At 51.7% G+C, this 26117-nt stretch overlaps 15 protein-coding genes across 15 annotated transcripts; 7 read left to right on the top strand and 8 right to left on the bottom strand.

The window, feature by feature from the left end:
* Nucleotides 1-431: 431 nt before the first annotated feature.
* On the bottom strand, nucleotides 432-1094 carry BJX68DRAFT_266197 (ribonuclease H-like domain-containing protein; the record flags this gene model as incomplete). The annotated part of the gene is made up of 1 exon (XM_071045432.1): nucleotides 432-1094. One exon carries the CDS (start codon nucleotides 1092-1094, stop codon nucleotides 432-434), a length of 663 nt encoding a protein of 220 aa, XP_070899729.1.
* A 1640-nt stretch (nucleotides 1095-2734) lies between these two features.
* Nucleotides 2735-3257, top strand: BJX68DRAFT_266196 (cupin domain-containing protein; the record flags this gene model as incomplete). Its single annotated transcript, XM_071045431.1, has 2 exons — nucleotides 2735-2890; nucleotides 2943-3257. The coding sequence occupies 2 exons, from the start codon at nucleotides 2735-2737 to the stop codon at nucleotides 3255-3257; spliced, it is 471 nt and encodes a 156-aa protein (XP_070899728.1).
* A 168-nt stretch (nucleotides 3258-3425) lies between these two features.
* Nucleotides 3426-4932, bottom strand: plyC (polysaccharide lyase family 1 protein; the record flags this gene model as incomplete). Its single annotated transcript, XM_071045430.1, has 4 exons — nucleotides 3426-3766; nucleotides 3826-4083; nucleotides 4159-4511; nucleotides 4571-4932. 4 exons carry the CDS (start codon nucleotides 4930-4932, stop codon nucleotides 3426-3428), a joined length of 1314 nt encoding a protein of 437 aa, XP_070899727.1.
* Nucleotides 4933-5725: 793 nt separating this feature from the next.
* BJX68DRAFT_275295 (uncharacterized protein) lies at nucleotides 5726-6409 on the top strand (the record flags this gene model as incomplete). The annotated part of the gene is made up of 2 exons (XM_071047822.1): nucleotides 5726-6014; nucleotides 6077-6409. The coding sequence occupies exons 1-2, from the start codon at nucleotides 5781-5783 to the stop codon at nucleotides 6407-6409; spliced, it is 567 nt and encodes a 188-aa protein (XP_070899726.1). The 5' UTR covers nucleotides 5726-5780.
* Nucleotides 6410-6452: 43 nt separating this feature from the next.
* On the bottom strand, nucleotides 6453-7675 carry BJX68DRAFT_275293 (metallophosphatase domain-containing protein; the record flags this gene model as incomplete). The annotated part of the gene is made up of 1 exon (XM_071047821.1): nucleotides 6453-7675. The coding sequence occupies one exon, from the start codon at nucleotides 7673-7675 to the stop codon at nucleotides 6749-6751; it is 927 nt and encodes a 308-aa protein (XP_070899725.1). The 3' UTR covers nucleotides 6453-6748.
* A 411-nt stretch (nucleotides 7676-8086) lies between these two features.
* On the bottom strand, nucleotides 8087-9127 carry BJX68DRAFT_266192 (uncharacterized protein; the record flags this gene model as incomplete). The annotated part of the gene is made up of 2 exons (XM_071045429.1): nucleotides 8087-8573; nucleotides 8628-9127. The coding sequence occupies 2 exons, from the start codon at nucleotides 9125-9127 to the stop codon at nucleotides 8087-8089; spliced, it is 987 nt and encodes a 328-aa protein (XP_070899724.1).
* Nucleotides 9128-9670: 543 nt separating this feature from the next.
* Nucleotides 9671-11431, bottom strand: BJX68DRAFT_69854 (uncharacterized protein). The gene is made up of 3 exons (XM_071049632.1): nucleotides 11312-11431; nucleotides 11042-11250; nucleotides 9671-10973 (listed from the first exon to the last, which is right to left on the bottom strand). Exons 2-3 carry the CDS (start codon nucleotides 11204-11206, stop codon nucleotides 10215-10217), a joined length of 924 nt encoding a protein of 307 aa, XP_070899723.1. The 5' UTR covers nucleotides 11207-11250; nucleotides 11312-11431; the 3' UTR covers nucleotides 9671-10214.
* Nucleotides 11432-11954: 523 nt separating this feature from the next.
* BJX68DRAFT_69821 (uncharacterized protein) lies at nucleotides 11955-12361 on the bottom strand. Its single transcript, XM_071049631.1, has one exon. It carries the CDS (start codon nucleotides 12326-12328, stop codon nucleotides 12014-12016), a length of 315 nt encoding a protein of 104 aa, XP_070899722.1. The 5' UTR covers nucleotides 12329-12361; the 3' UTR covers nucleotides 11955-12013.
* Nucleotides 12362-12543: 182 nt separating this feature from the next.
* Nucleotides 12544-13605, top strand: BJX68DRAFT_275291 (alpha/beta hydrolase; the record flags this gene model as incomplete). Its single annotated transcript, XM_071047820.1, has 2 exons — nucleotides 12544-13213; nucleotides 13265-13605. 2 exons carry the CDS (start codon nucleotides 12544-12546, stop codon nucleotides 13603-13605), a joined length of 1011 nt encoding a protein of 336 aa, XP_070899721.1.
* Nucleotides 13606-13701: 96 nt separating this feature from the next.
* Nucleotides 13702-16006, bottom strand: BJX68DRAFT_275290 (dynamin family protein; the record flags this gene model as incomplete). The annotated part of the gene is made up of 6 exons (XM_071047819.1): nucleotides 13702-14098; nucleotides 14149-14522; nucleotides 14561-14944; nucleotides 14990-15298; nucleotides 15332-15586; nucleotides 15641-16006. The coding sequence occupies 6 exons, from the start codon at nucleotides 16004-16006 to the stop codon at nucleotides 13702-13704; spliced, it is 2085 nt and encodes a 694-aa protein (XP_070899720.1).
* Nucleotides 16007-16869: 863 nt separating this feature from the next.
* Nucleotides 16870-18185, top strand: BJX68DRAFT_275288 (intradiol ring-cleavage dioxygenase; the record flags this gene model as incomplete). Its single annotated transcript, XM_071047818.1, has 3 exons — nucleotides 16870-17113; nucleotides 17160-17484; nucleotides 17534-18185. 3 exons carry the CDS (start codon nucleotides 16870-16872, stop codon nucleotides 18156-18158), a joined length of 1194 nt encoding a protein of 397 aa, XP_070899719.1. The 3' UTR covers nucleotides 18159-18185.
* Nucleotides 18186-18578: 393 nt separating this feature from the next.
* On the top strand, nucleotides 18579-19601 carry BJX68DRAFT_266186 (zinc finger protein; the record flags this gene model as incomplete). Its single annotated transcript, XM_071045428.1, has 1 exon — nucleotides 18579-19601. The coding sequence occupies one exon, from the start codon at nucleotides 18579-18581 to the stop codon at nucleotides 19599-19601; it is 1023 nt and encodes a 340-aa protein (XP_070899718.1).
* Nucleotides 19483-20845, bottom strand: BJX68DRAFT_236067 (dienelactone hydrolase). The gene is made up of 5 exons (XM_071039958.1): nucleotides 20577-20845; nucleotides 20438-20511; nucleotides 20209-20390; nucleotides 19895-20160; nucleotides 19483-19835 (listed from the first exon to the last, which is right to left on the bottom strand). The coding sequence occupies exons 1-5, from the start codon at nucleotides 20717-20719 to the stop codon at nucleotides 19730-19732; spliced, it is 771 nt and encodes a 256-aa protein (XP_070899717.1). The 5' UTR covers nucleotides 20720-20845; the 3' UTR covers nucleotides 19483-19729.
* A 156-nt stretch (nucleotides 20846-21001) lies between these two features.
* On the top strand, nucleotides 21002-22783 carry BJX68DRAFT_236065 (MFS transporter). The gene is made up of 2 exons (XM_071039957.1): nucleotides 21002-21339; nucleotides 21385-22783. Exons 1-2 carry the CDS (start codon nucleotides 21050-21052, stop codon nucleotides 22580-22582), a joined length of 1488 nt encoding a protein of 495 aa, XP_070899716.1. The 5' UTR covers nucleotides 21002-21049; the 3' UTR covers nucleotides 22583-22783.
* Nucleotides 22784-24598: 1815 nt separating this feature from the next.
* On the top strand, nucleotides 24599-25986 carry BJX68DRAFT_236064 (uncharacterized protein). The gene is made up of 2 exons (XM_071039956.1): nucleotides 24599-25758; nucleotides 25813-25986. The coding sequence occupies exons 1-2, from the start codon at nucleotides 24628-24630 to the stop codon at nucleotides 25951-25953; spliced, it is 1272 nt and encodes a 423-aa protein (XP_070899715.1). The 5' UTR covers nucleotides 24599-24627; the 3' UTR covers nucleotides 25954-25986.
* The last annotated feature ends 131 nt before the right edge of the window (nucleotides 25987-26117 follow it).

The raw sequence follows: 26117 nt of genomic DNA, 5'->3' as shown, positions 1-26117 counted from the left end.
GTCTGAACTTGTACGTGCTTCTGATTACCTGGATTCGAGCACGATGCTTGTGCAGACGCTATATGAGCCCAATATGATGCGGAAGTGGCGCTGAAGCATGGTACATCAGGGATACTTCACGGGAGGTAACCGGGTGAATAGCAGGGTGATGGCTGGGCGGGAGCTCGTTTGACGGGGAGAGAGATCTTTAGTCGATCTTGTGGTTGTGATGTGGATATGTCTACACAAAGTAACCCATGCTGGCGATTATCGTCACCTGGGGCTTTTGGAATCTGCAGATTCTATTCTGTTTCGCTTAGAGACACAAGATTATGTACTGATGCTGCAGCGGTTGCGAGCACTAGCAGGACAAGATAGATAGGCCTAACACCCTGATAGCCTTACCCATACAGGTAGTCCTCCTGCCCAGCATCAATCCCAAACCCATCGTATTATTTGAGCGCATTGTTCGCCAACTTATCAGCATGCTGATTGAGCGTCCGAGGTACCAGCCAGAACTTGACCATACCCATCGTTTCCAGCCCTTTAACGTAACCTTCGATCTTCTGGAACAAATGCGCATTGGCAACCGGTGAACCTCGCGAATTCTTCCAACCATTCTTTTGCCATTTGGGGAGCCACTCTGTCAATCCTCGGACCACATACGCTGAGTCCGACTTGATCACAAAAATGAACGACGTGCCTCCATCAGCTACTCGATCCTTCATGATCCTCATCGCCGCCACAAGCCCCTGAGAACATGCCTCCAGCTCCGCAATTTGATTTGTGTGCCGCTCATCATCCAAGAGTAGAGTATCGCTGACGTTGTATGCGTTTTCATCTCCGCAGTAGACACCGATCGATCCACGAGCATCAGGCTTCCCGTTGTGCGAGCAGGCGCCGTCAATAACTATCACGAAGCAATCGTCGTGGCCAACGTGAAACCCGTGATATGGGCATTTCCTTCTAGATCCGGGACAGGCAAGATAAAAATATCCGTCTCGGGGACATTCGATGTCCTCCGGCTTGAAGCGTTGCGGGTACATCTTTTCCAGATCAAAGCGGCGATCTGGCGTCGGGGCATCTTGTGGTGAGGCTAACCATGCCTCTCTCATTGCAGCAGGTAACTGGTCGTGCCATAGGAAGCTGTGCGATCCGCATGCTGGCTCGGGGTCTTCGGTCTGTAGAGAGAAATGTGGGTTAGCTTTGATGATTCGGGAGTCGGATGCGGTGGTGGCGGCGGTGTTACTCTATTCAGGCGTGCCTTCATTCTTAGGTGGGGATATTTGTGCAGATTAACGCAGTAATAAAGTCTTCAAGGTTTTCAGAGCGCTCCCAGTGATTATCCAACTGCCCAGAGGAGGTGCGAATGGGTTGGGAGCAGTCAATCGGGCACTGAAGTCTGTGTTGATATTTATACTCAGTGACTGACCAAACGGGAGCGAGATGTGCAAACAGAGGTTGCGCTTCATTGGTCCTTGAAAAATTCCTAATCCACCGCCTTGGTGATCGCACTGGGCCACTATCCGGCAAACTGGTGTCTACGAAGCCGACCAGTTCTCTTCAAGGTCAGGGCCTTTCCCAATCTCGTGAGGCTCTACGAGCACACCAGGCTTCCAAAGCACACCTCGCGTCACAAAAGAGCTCCTCAAAAAGATATCTCTTGGAAAGCCTCCAACCAAGGAGGTCATCCAGTTTGCCTCTGGTCGCGATTCGCGGCCCAGGCTCCAAGCACGCGGTAGGGTAGGTACCCATGAGATATCCACACTACTACATCCGAAGACAGATATTGAGTACTTGCTAGGACTCTTGTACGCCAACTTCATGCATGCCCTGCATACAGCGATTGGTCAACACTCAGCGCTAAAATCCCTCATGTATGGGCTACGGCTGTCACAATAGTATCTGCCTACAAAATCTATCATCCAGCTCTACGGCCTATTTCAATTGAGTGCGCCTGGAGATTTCCTGCAAGTGTTCACACCCCTTCTTCTCCAGTAAACCTCAGTCCCGCTCCTGGCTTCCATACCCCTGACTATGGCCGAGACTACACCTTCTCTAGAGACTACGGCTCCTGAAACGAGAAGTATCGCTGTTTGAGCAGAGTCAAGCTGCGTCGGAGACTATACAGGAACGGCGCTCTTGGCAATCGGCAGCACACGAGAACTCGCTTGAATGATAATATGACAGAACACTGCAGCGATTGACACAATATCGGGCATCTTGCGCTTCTGGATCGCTCGAAAGCCAGAGCCGACCAGGTCAATCGAAGTACGTGCGATGCACCATCCCGAGATCGGAACGGGGTCGACATGTACTAAAGACTCGTGCTGATGTGATCCCTCTGGAACACGGCGAATGACACAGCTAGCTGACAAAAGCTTATGCGCTCGCCGCCATCAACCCCATACCGAGCTGGATCGTTGTACGAGCAACATTGGCATACTTACGATTTTTTTTCTAAACGTTGACCTGAATGATTACCAGTCCGGATATGGCAGTCGACGTCACACCCGGGCTTCCCGCGCGCCAGCCAGACCACTGATGGCAAATGCTCAGTCATCCCGACAACAAGAACCATGGCCCGGCCCACCGAGTATCACAAATCACCCACCTCATGATGAATAGACTCGCTGTATTTAAGTGTGCGAGGAAATTCCCCTCTATCGCTGGGATAAATCGACAATCAGCTCGCTGCTTCGTTTCTTCAGCAATATATCAGAAATACCCGTCTTCAGAACTACAGGACTGCAGAATGGTTAGCAACCCGCCTCCGAATGAGATGGTCCATCTCCCGGGGATCCTGTCCCCGAACCGCGAATTCGGAGTCTTCCGCAAGGTTATCCATACTGGCCTCTACTCACAATTCGTCGCGATGGAGATCCCTGTGAATGGAGATATTGGCGACGAGGTATGCTACCCCGATCTACTTCCCGTGTGATTACCATGTCTGAGTGTAATAGAAACACTCTGTCGATCAGATCCTGCTCTTCACACATGGCGACGCCCGTGCGATCGTAGGTGGAAAAGAGCAAGATGTCAAAGCTGGGGATGTTGTGATTGTTCCGGCTGGAACGCAGCATCAGTTCCTCAATGTTGGCAGTGTCCCGCTAGAGGTCGTCACCATTTATTCGCCCGCTGAGCATGATCCGCGGACGGTGCATCAGACCAAGGAAGAGGGCGATGCACAGGAAGAGGCTGGTGAAGACGAAGCTCCTCAGTGGAGTCAGAGGAGCAAGGGAGAGAATGAAAAGTTGGGAATTGTAAAGCTGGACTGAACTTCCCATCCACAAGTGTATGTATTTAATGAGTTACAACCACAATCCAATCCAGTGAAGAAAATATGTGTGCAGATATAGTTCCGTCCGATGGACTTTCAAGAGACTTTGCGAGAATGTACAGGTGATTGAAAGATTATATACAGGGAAGCAACTAGATACAATTCCTCAATGAGAACGGCGCTTCCGCTTCGAGCACCTTGGCTTGTTAGAAGCCCCAGTCGCATAGCTTGAGGGCACCAACGAGTTGGCCCAGACCTCCAAGTATGTATACCCGCTAGCATCTACTTCCATGGAGTCATGCACATTCGGGTCAGTTCCCAACTCCGCCTCGGCATCATCCGGGATCCCATCGCCGTCTGTGTCCGTCGGGGTTGTGCCTCCGTTGAGGTCACCAGGTCCGCCCATCGAGTCCTCGTCCGAGATGAGCGCGCCGTCAGTGCCGTACGAGAGGACTTCCTCGATGAGTTGGGAGTCGACGCTGTCGCGGACTAGGGAGGCGCCGACGTCTACTGAATGTTAGCAGCTGATCATTCTATGGCGCGCTTGTGGGGAAAGGGCCGCGTACTCTCAGTCACATAAGTGACCACCTCATCGGGAGTAAGGAGCTGCTCTACAGCTGGGTAATCGTACTTCTCGGTCACGATCTCCATCCCGCCGTAGCTCGAGGACTCCTCGCCGAGTGGGGACCCATTTAACGTGCCGTCCTGGTCGGGATCGTAGTAGTTGTTCTCGACGTAGCCGTGGAAGTTGGCGTTTCCGCGAGTAAAGGCCGTGACGCTTGTCGAGGGTCCGCTGATGAAGTAGTTGCCAATGATGTTTGCATCTAGTATCGTTAGCACACGTCTGTTCATCTCAAGCTGGCGCAGTCAAGGCATGAGCGGATGGGAAATGTCCGTACAAGACTGCCCACTCGAATCACCAGCAATATATCCACCACCGCCACCCCAGTTATAGATAAGATTGTTCGTGAACTCATTGACACCCTTGACCTTGGGGTTACGCGTCTTGTTATCGATGTATAGGTTCCGGAAGAGCGAGACGCCGCCGTCCGTCTGCATGAGTCCACCGCACGAGTGCGTCTCCAGGCCCTGTGCGATGATGGTGTTCTGAACGGTGATGTTCTCAGCCGAGCCGCTGATCGAGAAGGTCTCGTCGCGACCCCAGGAGACGGAGACGTGGTCGAAGATCATGGTGCTTCCTTCAGCGATGGTGATACCGTCCTTTCCTGAGTCGCCACCGCGGCCCATTCGACTGCTTCGGTCAGTATCCGCTTGTCCAAAAGGGAAGTAGAAGGGATATTGGGTGCCTACATTCGGATATACCGCACGATCGCATCGTCTGCGTTTGAAAAGGACCAGCCGTTCCCATACACAGTGATACCATCACCGGGCGCTGTTTGACCAAGGATAGTAACACGCTTCGAGACGACAATGCGATCCTCGATGTTGATCACGCCACCCACGGCAAAGACGACGATACGATCGGTCTTGGAAACAGCGTCACGGAGCGAGCCTTCGCCGGAGTCCTCGAGGTTTGTCACAACGTATACATCTCCCCCTCGACCGCCGACTGCATTTGCGCCAAATCCCTCAGCGCCAGGGAAGGCGAGGAGGGCCGTCGTTGACCGACAGAGGGCTAGGAGTGCGACGAGAAGGCTATGACGGAGCTGCATGTTGGTCAGATCAACTGGTCAACAGTAACACGGTTCAGGGGAGGAGAGAGCGGACGTGCGGTTCAGGGGACCCTTATAAGTCCAGAAATAGATTGACGTTCGCCATGGTGCGACGAGCGGGGGTAACACCCATCGAGTTCAGGAGCAGAGGCCGATTGCTGCAGAAACTGCGAACTCGCGGAGGTTTGACGAATGCAGGGAATAGATTAACCGCCAATCAATCCGGGCTCGGCCTGTCTCAGCACCCAGTCAAAAGTCAGTGTTGATGACTCGTGCCCCAGCTGTCGCGGCTAAATCCTGAAACATGGAGAAAGATCGGCGCTTGGGATAGATTGACAGCTGCATCTCCACCTGTAGAATGCACCTTGAAGGAAAATTAAGTCCGTAAACGAGAAGAACCGGTCAGAGCGCGGATTTGATCGACGAGGGTGGTGGTGCAGAGTTGTAGGAACTACCTGAGAAGGGAGAGAAAACTTGTTCACGTTTACTACTGAGAGAGCCGTTGTCAACCGCCAATCTCGATTAACTTGAGGTCCTTTTAGATTGCATCTCGATTCTATTGATGCTCCACTGGGTCTTGCTTTTGGAACCATGGATGAGATCGTTTTCAAGTTGACGTGGAAAATCCGACCCAGAGGAACCGATCCTGCTACACCAATCTCATTACACGAGTAAAAATATGGAGGTAATCAACGTGCGTCATGACATTGTCGTTCAAAGTCTGAAGCAGCTTAACTATGCCACGCGATCCCCACGCGATCCCAGAAATTCCCGGATTCGACACTGAATGCCCCCCATATCTATATTTTTGCAGACAAAGGTATCAACAGAGACAGAATCCACCCGCAATGGCCCCGCGCATCAGCGAGACTATCAAACAAGACCACCGCGCACTCGAAGCGTGCTACAACCACATCGTAGGCTCCACAAGCCGTGACGAGCAGATCAGATTCCAGAACCTCTTTGTCTGGGAACTTGCCCGCCATGCCGTCGGTGAAGAGTTAGTCGTCTATCCCGCGTTCGAGAAACATATTCAGGGAGGAGCTGCTATGGCACAGAAGGATCGCGAGGAACACCAAAAGGTTCACTCCTCCTACTGTACTCCTTCCTAGGATCACACAACTGACAGCATTCCCTCTCAAAGGTCAAAGAGCAACTGAAGGCGTTCCAGCAATTAGACCCTGCCCATCAAGATTTCCTTCCGACCCTCGATACGCTGATGGAGAATCTTTCGGAGCATATCAAAGAAGAAGAAAATGAGGACCTGGTATATCTCGAGGAGTCTCTATCGGAGCATGACAGCCAGAGCCTTTCGAAATCGTTCAATCGCACCAAGATCTTCGTTCCCTCGCGAGCCCATCCGCATGCGCCAAATAGGCCGCCTTTTGAGACAGCCGTGGGTTTGATGACCGCGCCGTTTGATCAGGTCGCAGACCTGTTTCGGAAATGGCCGAGTAATGATGCTGTACATACTTAATGTTCAATATGTGGTGGGCTTTTCGCGTGGATGGTAAAAAGTGTTGGGAATGTCTTTGTTTGCTGGCAGAAGGTTCTGGTGCTCATGTAAGAATTTCTTTTTGGTTGTACTTAGGAAGCCTCTTCTCTTATTTCTATAGTTAACCGTTTTAACCATGACGAAGATCTCGTCAGCGCTCCAGAGCTCCAGAGATGATATATCTCGAGGATAGACTCGCATGCTTGGCTACCATTACTGAAGCAGACAGAACGGCGAGGCTGAACCTCCAATGTTTGGCGCTTTCCCTGTCGAAAGTGAGCTCTCGATAGTATATCCATCTCCCGGTGGAAGCGACACTTCTCACGCAGCTGGTGGAAGTTCAATGTCGATTAGCCATGGCGGCTGGGTTGGGACACTCTCTGTGCCTTCAAACGCGGCATTGACGAATAGTGTCTGCGAGCCAGCCTTGAGTGGAATGGGATCTTCCGCGCAATGGCTGGTAGTAATTTGTTGAATACCCGCACCCGGCGTAATCTGAGACAGTTTCGCAATCAACGTAGAGCTTCCGTTGTCGATGTCTGTGAGATGCGACGGTTTGTCGCTGAGATTCCGTCTCCATGTGATGATTTTTGCACCCCATCCTTCGTGTATATGGCCGAAGCAGTGCATTCGTGGTCTTGACCGAGCGACGGCCTTGAAGAGGGCAGGGCACCCGGCTCGTGTCCCCGAGTATGTCATATCCATTATCCCTCTTGGCGGGCCGTGTGTGATAACGACGTCGGCATCGTTTCCTATATCAAAATCGTGGCCCACTTGCGGATGGTACTGAAAGCCCCAGTCGCCGAGCGAAGGTGTGTATGGACTTGCATATACCTTCAATGACGCACCGTTCACGAGAGGAAAGGTATAAGTGCCTTCCTCTAGGAAGACTATCCCGCTCTCCTTCGCTTCATTAAATAAGCTCTTAGCTTCTCCATAGTCACCGTATTCCTTCCTGACCAGATTGGGATCTAGTGGCGGATTTACTTCCTCAACCTTCCGTCGGAACATGGGGATATCCAGCGTGAAGTCGTGATTTCCGGCAATAACCAGCTTGAGCGGTGCGTCGACGGATTTCATGAGGTCGATGGCGGATGTGAATTCGTGGAGCTTCGACTCGGTTGTCAGGTCGCCGCAGTGGATTGCAACGTCTGCCTTAGGGGCATAGTCGGAGGGTAGCGGGTGACCGTGGGTGTCTGAAATGACGAGAAAGCGTGTTCTGATGTCGGGCCGTGGGGTGAGGGCCATGGTGCTGGGAATGGAAGAGACCCAACGATGTGCGTTGACGAGAGAAGATGAGGAAGGGAAATGAGTCAATAGCTTGATAAGGAGGTTTTGGAAGGCCGAGTGTTGTGCCTGGGCTGAGTTTCGGCGAAGACTTCCAAGATTAAGGTTAATAGTATAAACCCTCTTGTCCGGTCTTCCATTACGTTTGGCAACGACAAAACAAGTTGCCTGCGTAGCATCTAATTTTTACGGCTCACGAAGTTAATGTGATAGGTTGCCCGTTTACAGCTCTCATTTTTCTGCAAACAGCATATAGAGCTCTCAACCTGAACTATATGAACTGCGGGCCACAGACAAGCGTCAAGGTAGCAACATATTACTCAATCCGAAAGTAACCATCAACAGAAAAAGGCCAGTACTCAGAATACCTACCTACCAAGGCAGGACAAAGAGCATCCCTGCCAGAAGCGATGCTCCCAAGACTCCTCCCATGACCTTTATCTGACCCCAATGTGCCATACCGGGTCCTCCATAAACGCTCGCTGCTCCGTTCGCTTCCTCAGGATTAGTATTCCCGCTTCCGCTTCCATTGTCACTTTCATTCGCTCCGCCGGTTTGCGAAGGCCCAGGCTCATCACCGTCCCGATACACAACATAAATCGGCGTGATCAAACTAGCGGCAACAAGGTCGTTCGTCTGCTGCGAACGGAATGTCGTCGTGCTGGTGCTTGTGGGCAGAAGGGGTTCGTTGTCTGTTGCCGGAACGAAGATCCGTCCAGTGTGAGTTGTGCCGTCCAGAACATACGTTGTTGAGACTAGATTCGGGACAAAAGGCGAGTATCTGGGAACACAGGCCGTTGTTACCGTGTGGCTGGGAAGGGTCGTGTAACACAAGCCGTTGCGGCCGACGGACATGGAGCTTGGCGTTGTTAGTATAGTTTACAGCCCAATTGTACTGCGAATGAAGAAGTACCGTGGGCAACAAGCTATCGCAGTCTCTCCGGACTCAAGGAGTGCACCGAGAGCATCCTGGAAGCCGAAGACAATAAAGTCATCATCATCGTTATCGTCGTCACGATCAAAATCGATATCATCCCAATCGTAGTCATCGTCGTCTCCATCCAGGCGAGCCTGGATAGTAAACACCCCGGACGAGGTAACAGGCCCGTTAGTTGGATGCGCAGCTTCGCCAATGGAACTCCATCCTGACGGACAATTCACGCTAGACCAATAAGCCCCATTGTAGCGGTTGGTTGCAGCAGACGCCAAGTCGCTGTCCGTCGGAGTTGGCCAACAGGTTTCAACTGCGGCGGTGGTGGTGCACGTCTCCGGCCAGATGGGGATGGAAGGACCATTGGTATGGACAATATGGAGGTCGGTCGAGGCCGTGCAATCTGAAGCAAGGGTATAAGTTGCCGGAGTATCACCCCAGTTTGCGACGGTCCAGCCGAGGGTTGCGGTTGCGTTAGGCATGATTCGTGAAGTGGTTCTTGACGTGGTGTCGCTGAATCAAATGCATGATGGGCAATGGCGACTTATAATTCTCAGGCAGTTCTGACGGACAACCTGGTCTGTAACATCTCTGTCGCACAAGAAAATATCGCTGGTTAGGCAGCAGGATAATCAAGCGATAAGTGGACAAAGGAATTGGAGTATACTCCGGGTGTTGTACAGGCCGAGAGCTGCTGCGCCTCCGCCCACGATGTGGTGATCTCTTGGCGATCTGGGCTACCCAGTTGCTGGACGCCGGCCACATCACCATGCGTGAGGGTCGAGGCCCATCCTGGGGGTTCCACCCAATCATGAGCGTGATGGCTAAAATAAGATGAGAAACCCTTACCGACCGGTGTGGTGTTGATCACGAGACAGGGTCGATCCAAGAAGAATGCCAAACAATCCTGTTCACAACCAGACTGGACATGCTTGGGTTAGGCGCAAACCCGGGGGAACTTGACAAAGAATCTCGTAATTCACCTAAAGATGCATCTTCCAAAATAGAGCAAGATCTTCCTGCCGCGTAGACATCCCCCTCCAATCACTTGCCTAGAATAGGCAGCGCATATTCACCGACGCATCGTTGTTACAGTCGTCATCAGTCTTATTGCTCGATAATGTGCCAATTCACCACCTATTGTATGAGAATGTGACCTCCGACGATGATAACCCGCGTCGCGAATCAGGAAAGTAACCATCGCTGGCCCGGAGAGCGAACGTGTCGGGGAATTCGAGGCTCACGTCACTGTTGGTGTAACTTGGAAGGTCTGAAAGAACAACGTTAGTTGATCGAAACTTTCAATTCTTGCAAAGAAAGAACAAGTAAAGCTCATTGTCTGCAGACATACCATCCGTCATCTGATGCACCGCGACAAGTGGAATGGCCATTGTGAGGGTTCTCAGTTCAAGTTTCAGTGCTTGATGAAGTGAGGGAGGAAGGAAATCTGCCAACGGATACAAAAGACACACCGCATAAGTCTACGACTCCTGCGGCGCAGTATCATTCACCACTACCATAAATATCCCAACTGCTCTGAGAGTCTCTCCTAGCTGCTTGGTACTGTGATCAGACAGGCGGACTCTCGCGTAGACTTGATGTGAATCGTCTCATGAGATCGTTGGCGGTGAAAGAGGAGTTGAACATGTTATGTGCTTTCAAATTATCTTCTGTAATCGATGCGAAGACATTGTCCACATCCATAGCTTCACCGCTACCTGGCCGATTGATTTCCACGCATGAACGCTTGGCTGGCGAGCCACCCATGTCTGAAGCCTCTTCTGCTGGTCGCTTCGGGGTGGAGGGTGTCTCCACCGGGGAATTCTCTGCTACTGCGATCTCATCGTCACTGAAATACAATTCCTTTAATCGCCACAGCTTCTGAAGCTGATCCTTGTCGATGGACTGCGCTCTTCCAGACCCGAGTAGAAGGAATGCACGGCGCAATGATGCCAGAGGAGCGCCATGCCATGGCCGCGGCGTGGAGAATGTGGATACACGGTGCGATACTGGAGCCAAATAGTATGGCGTGTATAACCCTCCAATTGAGTCTGAGTCAATTATACCACTGTCGACTTGGTGTTGTTTGTAGGCATTCGCGTTAGGTACTCGACGTCTAGGAGTTTGTCCAGAAAGGGCGACTTGACGTCGTCGTTCTCGATCACGCAACTCAAAATTGATGAAAAAATCAAGTTCGGCCGGCATGAAAGAAAACCAGGGGTCATACGCATCATCATATTCCGTATGGCACGAGCCACAGAGTGCTATGCCATTCAAATGAGAAGATATACGGAAATCGATGAGACCTCGTTCAATCCAAAGTTGCGTCTGAGTTCGAGACCGGATAATTAGCTTAGACACTTTGACCTGATAAGAAATGGGAGTTGTTGAGATACCTGAAGATCATCTCGTGGTACTACCTGGCATACCTGGGGTCGGCCTCTAGGACAAGCCCAACACGAGTTCGAAGCTTTGTTCTTCACCTCATACGTGACGCTTTCGCTGAACACAGACGATCGGGCCGTATCAGTGGACGAACTGGTGCGCACGGAGCCACTCATGATGCCCGGGATCTGACCCCGTCGCCGACGAGGAGAAGTGATTTCTGCCATGGCGTGTATGCGTTAGACTGGTATGGATAGAACTAGTAGACTCTGTAACCTTACGTTTCTCTTTTGTGATCGCGCTCTAGTCTCGGAAGCGCCTTCCTTGAGTTGTGTTGCCGGGACAGAGACGTTTGCTGCTTTGGGGGAAAGTGCGACGAAAGCAAAGTATCCATGAGTCAGATCGGTCACATGATATTTCCCATTGGGGAAACTACATGACATCAGCCCTATCACCAACTATAAATCATTACACACCTAAAGCGGGTTGTCTTCGTAGAATGGGAGAGTCGCTTCAGGTTTCCTCAAGAATGACCGGCAAAGACTTTAAAGATATATCACCCCCCGCAGCGCTTGCTGTATCCAGCCTTAGAGGTATTTGGCAGACGCTTGAGTGTTGTGTCTGTTGATGAAAGTTTCCGAGTTAGTTCATTTGGAAGAGACGCTCGATTCGGCCGTGCGTTGTCGCGTATTGGCTTGCGTTTATGGCGGCGTCGAGCATGAGCTGTTCTCTCCATTAGCTGTGGCTTCTCATTCAGTGTTTCTTGACAAGGGAAAGGTGTACGAGGTCCAACTGCTCCTCCTCACGAATGCTCGAGAAAACGCTTTTGATCTCATTGAAATTTCCATTGTCCTTGTCCACCCACTCGATCTGCGCCTTTTGGCCGGATTCCTCTTTGATTTGATTGATCTGCATCGCCTTGCTCTTTCTTGCGGCTGGTCATGATCACGTGGGCCCTGTTGACGGCGTATGCTCGGGAAATTTCATATCTGCCTTGTTAGTATTGTTCTTCCCTGCGATATGTAGAAGAGCAAAAGTAACGAGGTAAGCGGACCCAATGCCCAGAGTACCACCGGTAACAAGTACAACGCGCCCCGTGAGATCGTGCATCTCTTCTTCGGGCCGAGAATCGGGTGGAGAACAGATTGCATTCCGGAGTTCGGCGTCGGGTTGAGTTCCTGCTGCGGTGAAGATCTTCCAAGATGATGTGTTGTGGAAAATGGTGTGCTATCCGTCGCTGGCTTTATGAATCGGGGCAAAACTTGGCAGGGACCACGGCAGCGCCAGGTAGTAATCATGATCTGAGGTCACCGGACGAGCAATCGATTGACTGATTGCTCGAAGGAGATCAAAGTAGTCGCCTGATTGGGTGACTGGACGCAGATCATCGGCTTTAAGGTCGTCTTCATGGATAATTAGCGCCATTATGACGTTGTAGATCTGGGTCGCAGTTCTTGGCATATAAGCTTGTGTTCCCACGGATAAATCCCAACAGCCATTTTTTGCTTACATGATGACTCCGGAATCCGCGATTAGAACAACACTCGATCCTGGTGTCGAAAAGTTCACCAAAGGGCACCCGGAGCTGCGCCTCGGGGAAAGCGATCTACTACAGGAGCGTCGCATCCACGCAGAGATCTTCGGCTTCACGGCGCATCCCAAGGAACTACAAGCCCCTATAGGGCGAGTTGAGTTCACAGCATTTCGAGGTCCGCATGGGACGATCAACCTTCGCGTGCTATACCCATCAAAGTCTCATCATGCCTCGACGAAATCTAACCTCTCCCCGGCGTTGATCTACTTCCACGGAGGCGGGTACTCGGTCGGCACGGGAGACGAATTTGAGAACGGATGTCGCATTCTCGCTGAGAAATCCGGTATCCAAGTTTACCTTGTCGATTATCGGCTGGCGCCGGAATGGCCGTATCCGACGCAGTTGGATGAGTATGAGGCTGTGTTGGAGTGGCTGGCGGGCGAGGGAGGTAGCGAGCGTCGGGTTGATTCGAATCTGATCTTTGGCGCTGGGGACAGTGCCGGTGGAAATATGACGGCTGCAATTACACTGAGGCTACGCGACAGACAACGACACAATCTGGCCGGTATATTCTTACTCTACCCCGAAGCGAGACTGCCGTTCGATACAAAGGCTGCGGGAGAGAATAATACTGGGCCTTATCTGAACTGTGAGTCTTAAATTTGGAAATTATCCCACGGCAGACTCTGACTTATTCTAGGCAACGGAATCTTTCAATTTGCAGGAAACTATATACCATCTGGAGTGCCACCTTCCTGTCCCTATATCTCACCGGGACAGCTACCGACCACCGAGTTGAAGGACCTGCCACCCGCTAGAGTCTACACCTGTGGCTTCGATTGTCTCCGGGATGTTGGTGCCGAGCTTGCCTGCAAATTACAAGACGTTGAAAACGATGTCACTTGGCGTCATTACGAAACGTTGTCTCATGGTTTTCTACAGATGGCGCCGTGGAGCAGCATGGCTATGAATGCTCTTACACAAGTCGGAGAAGATGCAGGTATCTTGGCGAGGCGCATAGCCGCCGAGGTTAAGCAATAGATTGAGTGAATTGTACTTTTGTTACAGCATTTGAAGTGTAAAGATAGTAAGACCACAATAGACAACTCCCAATTACCCAGCAGCTAGAAGAGACCCTCAGAGCAGAAGTCTGCGAGCAGCCTCAAAATCTTCGATTTCTTGTTGCAACTGCTGACGTTCTCTTTGCGAGATGGAATCATCACCAGCAATTTCCTGCAATTGCTCTTCGGACAAGCGAAAGACGAGAGCAGCAGACAGGAGCCTCAGGGGATTGGAGGGCCCATTAAGAAGTAGGTAATTTGTGCATTGCATGCAGACATTATCGATGAAGCGTGCCCGTGCAACAATGTAGTACAACTGGAGGATATCATGGATTTGATGTACGGTATACTGGGTGCTGCTCATCTGGGGCAGCACAGTCATCATGTCGTTCACGCGCACAACTTTGCCGAGAGGGCTGTTGCTGTAGTCGAAAGTCTTCTCGGCGATGAACTTCTGCAGTTTCAGCTCCGGGCTATAAGTCGTCAACTCCGTACCCTGAACACGCCGAGCGAATAGACTCACCGAAGATAGGCATTGTCCGTAAATGACTGTTGGAGGGTCATGAGTGTATCGCTGCGCTCATTATCCACCAGGAACCGAGTATGGTCAATCGCCTTCTGGTAATGCGCATAAAGCTCATCAGTTATGATTGCCAGCAGGCCGTGAGACACGCGGGGTTTAGGGCATAGGTCGGTAAGGATGTCGACCATGAACATGCTCACAACTGCGATAATATTGCTAATGTAGCCTAACGCAATTGCTTCCATGCTGGATTGCTTCTTCATTGCATGAGGCACCAGATATGTGTTGAGCGTACCAAGCTCAAACGCCCGCAATCCGTTATACTCATCTTTAAGCCAGCGAAGAATATCCTCACGGTCTGGCTCGCTAAAGACCTCGCATTCGACCAGAATATCGCTGACCTATCGCTGACCTCTAGATGGGTGTCAATTCTACGCGTACGGAGTTGCGTCTCCTGCTGAGCGCTCGCCGAGCTAGATTGATCGGTCAACTGATGCTGGCCACTAAAGTCGGTCTCGTTGGGCTGAAAGGCGTAAACGTGTCCAAACCGTATCATGTCGTGCTGAAACTGCTCGTTTCTTGTGAGTACAGTTGTTGCCAGGCGAGCCAACTTGGCTTTGTCGAAGAGGTCACTCGAAGTATAGTTACCGCTGAGGGCTTTGGCTCGAACGTCCTGAAATTTGGCGACGATATCCAGCAGGAAATTGGCTTGTGCTTTCGGATTGTTTCTTTCCTCACCTAGGATAGCTAGTGCCGTCTTTGCCTCGTTAAGCTTCCTGTTGATTTCCGACCGCACCTAATTTGTCAGGATCGCAATTGTGGTTTCAGGGTCACCTCTTACCTCGGGGAACTGCCGTCGAGTCTGCTCTACAACAGTCTCTTGTACACGTCGTCGAAGCGATTCGATACCAAACCGTTCTCGGGGAACCTTTTTCCAGCAGTCCTGACGAATGAGTTTTTCTTCGACGTCGTTGCGAGCTTCGTCGTTTGCGGTCATTTCGTTCTTTCCAGGATTGCGAACTAGAACCCAACCGTGCTGCAGCGGCAGAGCCTTACCCGTCAACAAATCCAGAGCCTGCTTCTCTTCCCCATTCTCAACAAGATCCGGCTTGGTGAGTATACCGAGGGTCCGTTTCCCGACTGGATCTACCTCCCGGAGCCTAAGGATGATATCTTAGGTGACGATGTCGACGTTGGCAGGAACCACAGCAAGTATAATTGAGCGAGGGTTGTTCATGTATTTTAAGACCAGATTGAGCACCATCTCAAAGTCAGACTTGGTTGAGCCTCCGGGTCCGGCAGACCTGAATAGCCCGGGAAGATCAATGATCGAAATGTGGTCTTCCTCAGGGCCGCTGATTTCTAGGTAAAAGACGTGCCGTGAGAAGGTCGGTTTGGCTTGGTCAACTGTGGTCCGAACGCCCATTGCGGCATGGGCCTAAGATTCCGCCGAATAAGCTGGAGTTTAAACCGAAGTCTGAGGTCTACTTACCTGCTGCACCAGCTCCGAGAACTTTCGCGCATCCAGGTCATCACCAGGCATAGCTCTTGCCCAGGACTTGAGTTTGAGTTCGGCTTCAGCGCTTGTCTGCGGTGCTGGGATGATTTTCGCTGTGATTGTTCGAGGCTGATGCATGGTTCGACGGAAAACGATCTGTGTCGCAAAGCGTGTACACAATGTGCTATCGCGTGGGAATGGAAGCCGCGTCAACCCTTCCAACACGGAGCTTTTGCCGCTCCCCTGGTCTCCAACGACAACGAGCTGCGCAGGCTCGATCGACTTGCCAACATTGTGGCCGAACAGTTGATCGATCTTGTTCAGGAAAGTGGGGCTAGAGAGCGAAGGGCTGTTAGCCATAGTGCTCTATATACTTTGAATAGAAGCTGCTTGAAGGCATAATGTGGTCGGAAGAGGGCATGAACAGTTGGGAGGTCATTCTGGTGTTACTTCTACAGACGCGAAATGGCAGCGCCCGCCCAGTAGAGCGCGCCTGCCTATTACGGGGGGGGTCTTCGTAGAAGGAAGGTGCTATCGCGCGTCGTGCCTGCCATTCGAGGTTGTAAGCTTCAATGACGGGTGTGAGTAGAAGTTGATTCTCTGCACTAGTAGTGAAGGTCTCCAGCACAAACAGAGACAGCAGTGCACTGTGGAGTCTGGCCTCCGGAACCATCAGTCGAGACCGCCGATCCCTGGAGACTGGTCATCGTCACTCTGTGTTTCGCCGGATTCACTCCAACTGCTGGGAGAATTGGGGAGTTGTTTCCAGTCTTGTCGATGGCGATCAGCAGAAACTATCAAGAGCACTTCGTCTCCTTGAACGTGTGCTGTGCTTACTCCCCGTGCAGTCTCTATCCTCCAGTGGTATCTTGCAGACGCGTTGAGTGTTGCCCACGGCATCCACGCACGACGGAGTGGATCCAGCTAAGCTCATACCAAGCACTTCTGGAAAAAGCATACGCGGCGCCAAGAGTGTCATTTTCTGCAACACACAGGACCACAGCCTCCAGCCCTATATTTGTCTTAGAGCAGCCTATGGCCTCCTTTGGATTACGCAGCCCCTGCCGCCGAGTGCCTGAATATGAAACTGCTATGCAAGCTGGTGACGCGGCGACGAACAACATCCCATAATATTCGGATTTATAAAGAGGCAAAGGCGTCCACGAAAATGACATTCACTGCAACACGTTATCCTCAACTCATTACTTCTTGAATCAGCAGTCATGCGTTTCTCTGGTTTCCTTACTTTGACTGCCGCCACCCTGGCACTCGCCCACCCTGGCGAGAAGCACGATCCTGCCGCCCTTAAGAGAGATATTCACGCGCGCGATGTGCAGGCCATTAAGGCTAGACAGGCCCTGGACGCTTGCTCCAGCTCCAACGAGGCCGTTCAGCTGAACCAACGCAACATTGCTCGCCGTGCCCAGACCACCCGTGAGCTTCGCAAGAGCCGAGGAATTACCGCCAGTAAGTGCCCTGTCTTGCAAGACTTTGACGATGGCTAACAGACCAGACCCTCAAAAGTGGCGCAGAGACCTCGCGGCGCTCGAAGAGTGGGAGGCTATCGACCACAATAAGACTGGTATCCTGAACTTCTCGCCCAACACCCCTGAAGAGGCCATCTTCGGCGGCAACACTAGCGCCATTCTTGCTCCCACCATTACCGATGGTCCATACTACGTCTGGGGTGAGATTACGCGCCAGGATGTGAGGGAGGACCAATACTGCGATGGTGTGGATCTGTTCCTCGAGGTGCAATACATCGATGTCAACACCTGCCGTCCAGTGCAGGGGGCATTCGTTGACATCTGGAATGCCAATGCCACAGGTATCTACAGGTAGGCTTCCCGACAGCTGCGTTTACTCGCTCAATGCTAATGATATCAGTGGTATTGTGGCAACAGGAAACGAGGCAGCGGATGGCTGGGACTCGACCTACCTTCGAGGCATTCAGGAATCCGATGAAGACGGCATCGTTACTTTCCAGACCATTTTCCCAGGGCACTACGAGGGACGTGCGACTCACACCCACCTCTTGACCCATCTGAACTCGAGCGTCAACCGAAACAATGGTACTTTAGAGGTCGGAACTGGCAGTGTCGCCCACATTGGCCAGCTGTTCTGGAATGAGGTTCTCCGTTCTGCAGTTGAGGAGACTTCTCCGTACAATACCAACACTCAGGACATCACAACCAATGCGGATGACATGTGGAGTATTGAGCAGGCCAGCGATGAGTATGATCCGTTCCCTGAGTATGTCTACCTCGGCCAAGGCTTGTCGGACGGGCTATTTGCCTGGATCCAAATCGGTATCAACGCCTCTGCCGATTACACCGACAACTCTTACTACAGCATTGCGGCCTATTTCGATGAGAATGGCGGTCACCAGAACACCGACAGCAGTGCTTTTGGTGGCGGTGGTGGCGGCGAAGCTCCCTCCGGTGCTGCCCCTTCAGGTGCTATTCCTTCTGGTGAAGCTCCGAGTGGCACAGCGGCGCCTTCCAGTGTCTAGAGGTTATATGGATGAGGTTTCAAGTACGATAGCATTGAAGCATTGGTTATTGTCAACAGAGAAACCTAGAAAATAGCTTCTTTGCCCCCAATGTCAGTCCCGATCCCTTGAAGGCGTCAAAGTCCTGCCTGTGATTGGTTGTCAGGATTCAATGATGTTGAAGAGGCCGAGTATATTGTACGTATGTATTTGCCAGGCGATTTGTCCAAGCAATCGATGAAACAGATTTAGATCCAATTTTTTGCTATCACTGCGAGTCCCCATTCTACAGAAAACTCAAAAAAGAAAAACTTAAAATTGTGCTCATCCTGATTCTGGTGGCAGCGAGACTTGGTGAGTCCGTTGCTCAAACCATCTTAGCTTCCAATTTTTCTCGACGAAGGAATAACACAACAACGTTTTCATCAAGAACATCTCCAAATGAGCGAATCTAGACCCCCGCTACGAAGAATAGGTGCTGGCTTTTGTGGCACTGTATGGGCAGCCTCAGACACAGGCTCTGCCTACAAGCGCGAAGATGGAGGGCCTGATCGGTCGCTCCGTCACGACTTTGAAACACATCAACACATCCTACAGTGCATGCGTCAGACAGCACTGGAGTACCCGACAGATACTACCCCATCAGCAGCAGACGTACGGTACCACATCAACATTCCTCTCTGCCACAGCTTCATATCCCCGACCGATACCTGGTGGACCGGCAACCTCGACCGTTTCCCGCCCGATTACAAGCCTTGCAACATGACCGAAATGCAGCGAATTCCTCCTGTCAGCGAAACCACCCGGGACCTCCTCATTGAGAAATACTGTCCGGCGCGATTGAAGTTTCAAATTACGAGAAGCAAGACGAACCGTGACTGTTTAATCCGCCCATACCTGGGACGACGGCGGATACAGCGAGCCTCGGAGACACCACGGTCCAGAGGGGTTTTCTCCTTGCGAAACTACCCTCTACACCTCGACCAGATGGAAGAAATCGGGATCCCAGAGGAGGACATAATGGGCTACTCCCGAACCATGGCATATACGCTAGCCTTTCTGCACTGGGTGGCCCGGATTGATGGAAACGATATCGAATTCGTCCTTGCGGCGCCGAACAATATCTCCGTTGGTGGCACGAAGGGAACTTGGAACAACGCGTTGGGTCTGCATGAGATGTGGATGCTCGACTTTGACCTGGCACGACCCATGACCATGGATGAGGAAGGAATTCAACAAGCAGCCAATGCCTTCTTGAAAAATGACCCGTTCTGCCCACGACCCGACCAACACTCGTCCATATGGAACGCTTTTCGGGAACAATATCTTGAAATGAGCAAGGAACATATTTCGGCTGCCGGTCTTGAGAATGGACTACAAGAAGATCTACCACAACAGTTTATCCGCCTATTAGAGGAACTGCCTCGGACCAATACAGTCATAAGGGAACGTCGATACTCATAGGAACTGAAATACTATGTGGGCTAGAGAATCCAGTGCTGCTGGCAATGACTGTACATTCTTCTTCCATGAGCCATTAGTTGTTCCGATAAACTGTCGTCTCACTTGCAGATGCGCCACCAGTCAGGACCTCATTCATCTCTCAGATATTCCCCAAACCACTGGAGGCTGTGGAAAAAGGTGCTCTCCTTGGCATACCGAGCACTACGATTGCTCGGATCACCGCGAACCGCAAACCTACATTCATGGATTAGTCCCTCGAGTGCCCTTGACTCGTAGAAATTGAGGCATCTTACCCATGCGCAACTCCGCTAAACAGCGCGATTTGATACGGCACCCCAGTTTCTTTGAGGATTATCTCGCTCTCATGCCGCTTCTCGGCCGGGAATATGGCATCAGTCTCCGCTGCGGAGACAGCAATAGGACCTTTAATCGCGCGTAATTCTTCTTCCCCTACCCAGCTGGGGTGCGCGATGAACCCGACATCGAGTTTGCCGAGATCTGGTCGAAGATGGCGAACGACGTATTTCGCTCCGAAGCAGTAGCCGATAGCCCCGATTTTCCGCAAAGGGTCAGTACCTGCCCAGAATGTGAAACACTTGGGACATACTTTGAATCCGTATCTGGTTCGCAATTCTTTGACACAAGCATCAACGATGGGATCAATGTTCTCCGGGGCATGGGCTTTCCCCTGCGGGTGGTATTTCCCATCACGCCAAGCCACGATATCAAAGTCGCCCGGACGATTCAGTGGAATCGGATCGCCATCAAAGAGCTCGGGAATCATCACGACTATTCCAGTAAGTTCACGTCCCTAGGTTCATTTGGGTGCAACCTACAATAGCCATTTGCGGCCAGCTGGTCGGCGATAAGCTGGACGTTGATGAACTTATGGCCGATGACATCGGTAAGACTGACGATATAAGCAGCTTGATCTTGATCACACGAAAACATGATCTGCAAAAGCGACGGACTTACATCAGTATAGCCTTGTCAGAGGTTTGGCCTTCAGGCTGCACAGTGTAGACTTCGAAGTCTCCGACGCGCGACAACGAGCCTTTCGCGGTTCCCTCATGCTTCACACCTTGGTAGCAGCAAGAAGCCGAAGGTAGAGAAGCCATAGTTCAAGGATTATCTGGATATCGATGTTGATTCTAAGCCTTCCGGTCTTTTGAAGATGATGTTACGGTAGACTCCGACGACCTCGAGGTAAGCAAAGGCATCAACCCCTCATTTAGTCGGTCGAGATGGCTCATTAGGGTTAGATCTGCCAGATTGCGCGATTGACAAATTATCGCCGACTTATCCGAAGCCCCACTGGAGTTGGAATTCTCGGCCGAGGTCGCGATAATCGCCCTTAAAATGGTTTTCCACCCCTGTCATCTCCTGTGTTCACGGTCGGTATTTTGTTCAGAAAGCATTTTGGGCTTGGAGAGCTCGAGATTGGCATCATGGGAGGAATTTGGCCGGTCAGTCAGGCCGTGAAGGGCATATCAAGGGGTGAGAAGGAGGCAGGGCAGGCAGAACTCGATCCAGATTACCTGGTTAAATGGGATGTGGATGATCCGATGAATCCTCAAAACTGGCCTGCACGGTATAAGTGGTGGGTGACCTTTCAGCTGGGTATGCTGGCCCTCGCGGGGAGTCTGGGTTCTAGCATCATGACCCCGGCTGACAGTATTATCACCGATTATGTGGGAGTGAGTCGTGAAGTCGGTGTGTTAGATGTTTCTCTATACTTGTGAGTCTTAGCATTCTACTGTGAATCTGTTACTGACTTTGATAGGGTTGGCTTCGTCTTTGGTCCGATCATCTGGGCCCCCATGTCCGAGATCTGGGGCAGACGGGTGAGTATTTTACCGGCAGTCTTTTGTCAGGCAGTCTTCGCCATTGGAACATCCAGAAGCACCAACGCAGCTGCAGTCTTCTGCACAAGGTTCTTTACCGGATTCTTTGGCTCAGCTCCGATTAGCAACGTCACTGCCGCGTTGGGCGACATGTGGAGCCGTGAGACTCGAGGAATCGCAGTCAGTTTGTATGCTGTTGCTGTGAACGGTGGTCCGTCTCTTGGCCCTGTTATTGGCGCTGCACTCGTCACAAATCCGCATCTCAACTGGCGTTGGACTGGCTATATTCTAGCTATTTGGGTGTTTGTCACCTGGGCCATGGCATTCTTCTTTCTACCCGAAGTCTATCCAATGGTCTTGCTTAAACAGAAAGCGCAACGGCTTCGCATGGAGACGAACGACCAGCGCTATTATCACCCTCATGAGCATCTAAAACTCGACGTCCACTCGGTTGTGACGAAGCAGCTATCGCGACCAATGATAATGCTTTTCACCGAGCCTATCGTCACCTGCATCGCTATTTATGCCTCGTTTGTCTACGGAGTCATGTACCTCACGTTGGAGGTCTTCCCGATCGTCTTTCAAGAGATTCGAGGCTGGCAACCAGTCGTGGCTACCCTTCCTTTCCTCGCGCTCCTTATCGGTGTCATTTCCTCCGTCGGACTTAACATTTGGAACCAATACCGCTACAACGAGATAGCCCGCAACGCCAACGGAAAGCCTGTGCCGGAAGCCCGGCTACCGCCGATGGCCTTCGGCGCCATTTTCTTTGTCGTCGGCGCGTTTTGGTTCGCGTGGACAGCAAAACCTCCTCATCACTGGATCCTACCTTGCCTGGCTGCGCTGTTCATCGGCGTCGGGTTCAATTGCATCTTCCAGCAGTGCCTCAATTTCCTCGTCGATATGTACGGTATCTATGCGGCAAGTTCGACCGCGTCGGTGACATTCCTCCGCAGCATCATGGCTGCCGGTCTCCCCCTCGCCGCCCACCCGATGATCGACGCGTTAGATGTCGGCCCTGCAGTGTCGATCATCGGCGCTGTAGCTGCCGTATTACTGCCGATTCCATTCTTATTCATGAAGTATGGACCGCGTTTGAGGAAATTGTCGAAGCTTACGCCCGACAATCCAAATTAGTTTGGGTATATGTTTGCTCGGAATAGACTAGATAGACGCAGGAATCGTTCCGCTGATTTATAAACACAGTCTTACTCACATTACTCATCTTTCCGCTATTATTCGTCCTCGCTTGAAGCATTGTATGCATGGTTGTATCCCATCTAGGCTACTCCCGCCGGACTCAAAAGGGCTGAATCCATAGACCCAGACAACTATGAGATATCGCGGAGCACCAAGAACGTGATTGGTAGCTAGGTGCAGTGAATGCTAGACTCTGCATTTATTGAATGTATAGAAGTCTTGATTATCTGTGGTTGCTGAATAAATCGATTTCGAGCTTGTCAGTCAGATGTATATATTTTTGAGCGAGGCCACCCTTTGGACCGTGGATTCATTCTTTGACACAACGCGGTCGTAATATCCGTCGCTTCTTGCTCGACGTCTGATTATTGTTCGCGGAGTACTCCCGCAACAGGTATATTACCGCTGATGCATCTCCTTCCATGAAGAAAAGATAGATTGTGGACGGGTGGTAATTTCAGTGCGCAATGCTACGGGTGAGTTGAAGGACATTCAGACACTAGAATGGAGACAGCCATCTTGCCCTTCATCACCCGGGATTTTGGGTAACTTGAGTCGGTTTCGGCGGGCTTGTTGGCCGTATAGCTCGTTCCGACTGGGAAAGCGTTGGAGCACTCAGGCACTCCCAGCGCCCGGACCTAGGTGGCTCACGCGCAACTCTGGTTCAGCATTTCTGGTACCCAGGTACAGTTCAACGTATTATTCGGGAGGATGGTTCCTGTGTGGATTTACTTTAGTTTGTTTTGAAAGGAACAACGGAACGCGCAAGTAGTAAATATTAGGAAACATGAAAGAGCTTCTAGTTGTTATCAAAGAGTTGATAGGTGAAAGCAACATTCAGCCATTTTCCTCTCAAAGAGAAGGCTCGCCCAATGATACAAGATCCAGGGAAAATAGCCTGAGATCCTTGACTATGGCCAATGTGATAATCTTAGACGATATTGACCATCGCCTCCCTTGGAAGCTCTACAGCTCTCCAACATACGATCCCCCCTAGCCTGGCCTCGCCACCCGACTTCCCTGGTTCCTGGCTCAAAACGTCCGAATGGGTGCGTTGTTATCTACAATTGAGGTGCAAAACCTGATATTTTGCAGAAGATCGCTTGTGTTTCCATCGTATGCGCTCACAGAACAGCTTGGCTAGAGCAAGTGAAACCTTGGCTAAAGCCACGAGGAGCTTTTAGCTACGTCAACAGTGTTTAGTAGATTAATCGCGTTGTCAATGGGGCTTGATGTAATGAGTGTTTACGTTGTACTACCTTGTTGTTGCAGGTTCACCGGTGATAAACTCGCAGAAATGGTTCAACCACGCTTGGTGCAGAGCGATCCTTCCTTCTCCAGGTGAAAAGGCATTTCATGTTTTGAATGGAGAAGTTTCCCACACTTCTTGGCGAAATACAGGGTCATTGCGTCATAAATCCATCTGAACCCCTGGATCCAAATTGGGAGGGCCCGTCCGTGTGTTCCTGAATTCCTGTCCAAAGTACAGTATCGACCGAAGACAACAACACAAGCTGAGTGTGGCCAAGTCGAGATCAGATAATGCCGCGATCGTCAGATCTAGAACCGGCAGGAATACTGCAGAGTAGAATCACGTCAATCCTTTGCAGATCAATTGCAATGCGTCTTTGTTGCTTCATCGTGCTGCCTACTCCGGCACGCAGGCTTGTTGCAGCATTGGCTGCCAGTAACAGCCGGTATGTGGTTCATGACGAGTGTTTGTGTAATGATGTACATTTAGTGACAGGGCTGATGTCATGTAGCAGGAGAATATCCTATGGAGACGGAGAATTAATAGAAACAGACTGTTCTTGTGTGGGGAATTGCGTAGGGGAGCTCTGCGCTCAGCGTGACGTCATCCGGCCAGCTCCCCCCCAGAGCATCAGCCCTGCAGCCGTATATAACACCCCCAACACACCTGTCCCTTTTCCACTCTCCAGAATCAAACACAATCACAAACAACCAAACAACAATCAATCACAATGTCTAGCTACAACAACTTCAACACTTCCGCCTCCGGCAACGCCGGCCCCCATTCCTCCAACATGGCCAACAAGCTCGACCCCCGTGTCGACAGCGACCTCAGCAACCCCCAGTACGGCAACCCCCAGTACGGATCCGCTGGCACGACCGGCCCGACTCACAACCAGCACGGCAACGCCTTTGGCAGCACCTCGTCCACTTCTACCAAGACCTTCAACAACGAGCCCTCGACCGGCACCAACTCCGCTGGCCCTCACAGCTCCAACTTGATGAACAAGATCGATCCTCGCGTGGACAGCGACGTCGACAACCGCGCCAAGTACGCCCCTGGCACCACCACCACTGGTAACCAGTACACTGCTACCTCTGGCAATGCCGGCCCTCACAGCTCCAACATGGCCAACAAGGTCGATCCCCGTGTGGACAGCGACGTCGACGGCCGCTCTCGCTTTGCCCCTGGAACCACCACCACCGGCAACCATCACACTGCCACTACCGGCACCGCTGGCCCTCACGGCTCCAACATGATGAACAAGGCCGATCCCACCGTCGACAGCGACCTTGACAACCGCTCGAAGTATGCCCCCAGCACCACTCGCAGCGGCAACCAGTACACTTCCACCACTGGCAACGCCGGCCCCCACCAGTCCAACCTCATGAACAAGGCCGATCCTCGCGTCGACAGCGACCGTGATACCCGCGCCCAGTACGCACCCGGAACCACCTCCACCACGAGCAACAACGTCCACCACAACCCTCACAACACCCACTCCGGCGCCACCAGCGGTATCACCAGCGGAACCAGCGGTGCTCACTCCCAGCCCTCGACCACTCACAACACCTCGACCTCGTCCTCCGGCGGCGCCAAGGGCCCTCACAGCTCGAGCATCCTCAACAAGCTTGACCCCCGCGTCGACAGCAAGACCGGCGAGATGCACAGCAGCAAGCACAACAGCTCCTCCACCGGAGGCTCCAACGTCGGCCACCAGGGTAACACCTATGGATCCGGCGGCGTCGGCCACAGCCCCGCCAACCCCTCCGGTAGCACTGGCTACACTGGACAGTCTGGCGCCACCCGCACCGGTGAGGACGTCGGCACTGGCGTCAAGGGTGCCGCGGCTCAGGTTCATGCAAGTCCCTCTGAAGCCCGATACTTGTAAATGAGTCCTGTCTAACCATCACAGGGTATGGGCGAGTCCCTCCGTGGAGGTATGACCGCAGCTGTCGACAAGACCTTTGGTCATGAGCAGGGTGTCGCGAAGAACGACATGATTGCTCAGCAAGGTGAACGCGAAATGCGCTCTGGCAACTTCCACGGCTACTAGGCTGGTTCTCCTATGTAATTTTATGAGTGATGCGTTACGATTGATATCATCTTCCATTTGAAGAACTTGTACATTAGTCAATACCAATCAATTTACTGAACTATCCATGAGCTTCGTAAAATTAGTAGACAGGCAAAGCCTTCAAAGAAGACAGTTGCCAACCA

This window comes from Aspergillus pseudodeflectus, assembly GCF_044049435.1.
Source record: "Aspergillus pseudodeflectus strain CBS 756.74 chromosome Unknown BJX68scaffold_18, whole genome shotgun sequence".
Taxonomy (NCBI): domain Eukaryota; kingdom Fungi; phylum Ascomycota; class Eurotiomycetes; order Eurotiales; family Aspergillaceae; genus Aspergillus; species Aspergillus pseudodeflectus.
This window is presented reverse-complemented; position numbering and strand designations above follow the sequence as displayed.